Source organism: Carassius auratus, unplaced genomic scaffold (genome assembly GCF_003368295.1).
Source record: "Carassius auratus strain Wakin unplaced genomic scaffold, ASM336829v1 scaf_tig00026318, whole genome shotgun sequence".
Lineage (NCBI taxonomy): Eukaryota > Metazoa > Chordata > Actinopteri > Cypriniformes > Cyprinidae > Carassius > Carassius auratus.
The window spans coordinates 6,792-11,117 of NW_020525507.1; the positions used below are offsets into that span (position 1 = coordinate 6,792).

Below are 4,326 nucleotides of genomic sequence, written 5' to 3' on the forward strand. Positions count from 1 at the left end.
TAAATACTTGCTCGGATATTGCGTCTATTACACATTCTGTATATTATTAATAACAAAGCGTTCTGGTATTAATCTATTATTTTTATATAAATGCAAATTATACATGTATTGCAGGGTATTATATTTTGCCAAAATCATTTTCCCTGCACATGCAGTATAAAGCTATTTCAGTTCATTGTAAAGATCCCCAGTCTGTCCTTCAAAAGTGACGCATGCGCAGACGCTCAGTTCCTGTGTCGCCATGTCTGCGACGCATGCGCATTGTCGGATTCAAGCGGCTCTATATATAAGCTGCCGAGCCTCTGCCCCATTCCACCTTCAGCCATTTTAACAATGTTAGGAGCTGTGGGACGCTGCTGCACCGGGGCTTTGCAAGCTCTCAAGCCCGGGGTGACCCCCCTGAAGGCCCTCAGCGGAGCTCCAGCGGCACTGTTTTCTCGTGAGTAGAATTCGTTGGTTTTTAAAACGCTCTGTTTTAAAGCGGACCTCCTGATAGCTGCGTCACTGCTAAATGGCAGCATGCGGACAGCAAGCGCAGGCCGCAAAGTTTTACCGTCAACGTTTTCAATGATTGTCTTCGCCATATATGCTACATGTGTGTTGTTTCCTGTAGAAGAATTAAATTGACAGCGGAATACTTCATTTGATGTCAACAACTAAATCCGTTTGCTGTGAAATCCGGAATGACCTTCCTTTATGTGTCATGCTAGCTTGTTCGCAAACCGGGAGGTCATGGTACAGATAAATATGTAGAACAAGATAACGAATTAATGCAAACACATTTATAGACACGTACGAGCTGTAAATGCATATAGCAGGCGAATCCCAACATATTTGGATTTTTTTTTAAAAATCTAGAAGCTTGACTTGCGTGCGTACGTTCATTCATTAGCCTGTTTTGATTTCTCAAGACACCGAGTAAAAAACTATCGTGACGAATCTAAATATAAGCTTTCGAGCCTGCATATGCATGTCTTAACATTTTTACGACAGATGATCAGTTTCTTAAGATATTCATCTGCCTCTCTCTCTCTTTCTCTCTCTGTCTGTTCAATTAGCTATATTGGCATGACAAAAGTACATTTTGCATTGCCAAAGCATGCATAGGAAAAGCTACAATATACAACAGTGTAATTGGACCAATATAGCAACTGAAATAACAATTGAACAAGTAATGTTAGAAGAATTCCATTTAAAACCTATGGATTCATATAAACGTATGATATACTAAAAGTTATATTACACTTTCTGTCTCTCTCTCTCAGGCAGGGATTATGCCGCTCCTGCCGCAGCTGCTGCCACCGCCAGTGGACGTATCGTCGCGGTCATCGGTGCCGTGGTGGACGTCCAGTTTGACGAGGGTCTTCCCCCGATTCTCAATGCCCTGGAAGTGGCCGGCCGTGACACCAGGCTTGTCCTGGAGGTGGCTCAGCATCTGGGTAATCTGACCGAAGCTCTACCAAATCAAGTGAATCTGAATGGTAAAGTCATGACCCGATTTGTGAAGTAACTGTTTTTGCTCTTTAGGTGAGAGCACCGTCCGCACCATTGCTATGGACGGTACCGAGGGACTGGTGCGCGGTCAGAAGGTGCTCGACACCGGTGCACCCATCAGAATCCCTGTGGGACCCGAGACGCTTGGCAGGATCATGAATGTCATCGGTGAGCCCATTGATGAGAGAGGACCAATTACCACAAAACAGTGAGTCCCTTTCAGACAATTCATGACCCTTTGAAATGCCTCTCAGGAAAGCATCTTTGTTTGGGGAAACCTCAAATTCTCTAAAACTGGTCGCCAAGCTTATTATCTCCGACTTGACTTGTGGCCATATTGAATGTTGTTTTTCACCATTCAAAATTATCCACGAGCGACACTTCTTGGGTATTGTAGTCTTTTATGATATAAGGTAATCTGAAGGCAAGAGAGGCTTCAGGGGTGTTATTCAAGAATGTAGTTTGCAAGCTCCTTAATGAGTTTTACCCTCTTGTAAAGTAGATAATTGAATGTTGTTTGTGATCTGTTATCCAGGACTGCTGCCATCCATGCTGAGGCCCCAGAGTTCACAGACATGAGTGTCGAGCAGGAGATTCTGGTCACAGGAATCAAAGTCGTAGACCTGCTGGCACCCTACGCCAAGGGTGGCAAGATCGGTATGAGTGTAAATGCGTCTGTTAAAAAGATTAAGCTTAATTTAAAAATTAGGTCTTTAATCCAGAAAGCAATACCCTGATAAAAAGTTACAGTAAAGACATCCATAGTATTATAAAAACTGTTAGTTCAATTTCTATTTGTCATAGAATTGAGTGTATCTCCTGGTGTTTTTTAAACCTTTTAAATAATTCTTAAATGATAGTGATTTTATTATGGTTTCTATTGTATTTGTTTTAAATGTTTTTCAAGCATTCAAAACTTCTGATGCTTAAAGGGATATTTCACCCAAAAATTAAACCATCATTTACTCACCCTCAAATTGCTCTAAACCTGTATGAGTTTCTATTATACATAAAGATATTTGAAGAATATCTAACCAAACAGTTGCTAGTTCCCATTGACTATTCCCCGGTTTTATTTTACTTTTCAAAATATTATGTTTTGTCTTCAGACGAAATAAATTTGTACATGCTTGTAAAAATGTGTGGGTGAGTAAATGATCATTTTCAGCTTTTGGGTGAACACTATTTTAAATGCTGGCGTAAGGACTCTTATAATTCGCCTGTGCTTGTTTTGAACATTGCTACGCTTTAGCTAATTAAAGGCCCTGTCTCGTTTCTTCAGGTCTTTTCGGTGGTGCTGGTGTGGGAAAGACTGTATTGATTATGGAGCTGATCAACAACGTGGCCAAGGCTCATGGTGGTTACTCGGTGTTCGCCGGTGTAGGAGAGAGAACCCGTGAGGGAAACGATCTCTACCATGAGATGATTGAGTCTGGTGTCATCAACCTGAAAGACACCACCTCAAAGGTACTTCTAAGATTCCTCCGACAAACCACTTAAAATCTACTACAGTAACTTACAAGGTCCTCTTGGTGTCCGTCAGGTGGCTCTGGTGTACGGACAGATGAACGAGCCCCCAGGTGCCCGTGCCCGCGTGGCTCTGACTGGACTGACCGTTGCTGAATATTTCCGTGATCAGGAGGGGCAGGATGTGCTGCTTTTCATTGACAACATTTTCCGCTTCACCCAGGCCGGATCAGAGGTCCGTGTCGGGATGGTTTGATAATCCTGGTCCTAAGTTGAGCGTCTTATTGATTTGGCTTTTGTTCTCCCAGGTGTCTGCCCTGCTGGGTCGTATCCCCTCTGCTGTGGGTTATCAGCCAACTCTGGCCACTGACATGGGTACCATGCAGGAGAGAATCACCACAACCAAGAAGGGTTCGATCACATCTGTGCAGGTACGCTTCCTGTCTTCAGTTTGTATGGCATACACACTTGCACTTCCCGGATCTTTTCATGTTCTACAGTGTCATTTCTCTCTCACAGGCCATCTACGTGCCTGCTGATGACTTGACTGATCCTGCCCCTGCCACCACTTTCGCTCACTTGGACGCCACCACCGTGTTGTCTCGAGCTATTGCTGAGCTGGGTATCTACCCCGCTGTGGACCCACTGGACTCCACTTCCCGTATCATGGACCCCAATATTGTGGGATCAGAGCATTATGACGTCGCCCGTGGCGTCCAGAAGATCCTCCAGGTGAGCGCCAAAGAATGTTTTGTCCGTGCGCTTAACTCCTAATCAAATCTGTGATCTTGACAACCTTGTTCCCGTTCTTCATCATAGGACTACAAGTCCCTGCAGGATATCATTGCTATTCTGGGTATGGATGAGTTGTCTGAGGAGGACAAACTGATTGTGTCTCGTGCACGTAAGATCCAGAGGTTCCTGTCCCAGCCCTTCCAAGTTGCCGAGGTCTTCACTGGACACTTGGGAAAGCTGGTGCCCCTGAAAGACACCATCAAAGGCTTCAAGGCTATCCTGGCTGGTAAGTCCTTCTATTGTCTTGACTGTTGATTTGCATCCGCCTCTGGTGTTTGTGTTGCTCATAACGTTTGTTTCCGTAGGAGAGTATGATGCTTTGCCTGAGCAGGCCTTCTACATGGTGGGTCCCATCGAGGAGGTGGTGACGAAGGCAGAGAAGCTGGCTGAGGAGCATTCGTAAATGAGTCTGTTTAAACATTTTCGGGTGGATTGAATGAAAGGGAGGAGCACTTGGTTTGTAACGTCACATTCAAAAACAAATTGTATCTTTATCGCTGGTCAGTCTGAAGTTCTATTTAATGTTTCCGAGTTGAGAAGATGGAAATAAAAATCTTACCGTGAACCATT

General features: G+C 44.1%; 1 protein-coding gene across 1 annotated transcript; it reads left to right on the forward strand.

The window, feature by feature from the left end:
- The first annotated feature begins 284 nt into the window (after window positions 1-284).
- LOC113078677 (ATP synthase subunit beta, mitochondrial) lies at window positions 285-4,326 on the forward strand. Its single transcript, XM_026251011.1, has 10 exons — window positions 285-439; window positions 1,266-1,439; window positions 1,528-1,702; window positions 2,030-2,151; window positions 2,777-2,961; window positions 3,038-3,196; window positions 3,270-3,392; window positions 3,481-3,693; window positions 3,781-3,982; window positions 4,062-4,326. The coding sequence occupies exons 1-10, from the start codon at window positions 334-336 to the stop codon at window positions 4,157-4,159; spliced, it is 1,557 nt and encodes a 518-aa protein (XP_026106796.1). The 5' UTR covers window positions 285-333; the 3' UTR covers window positions 4,160-4,326.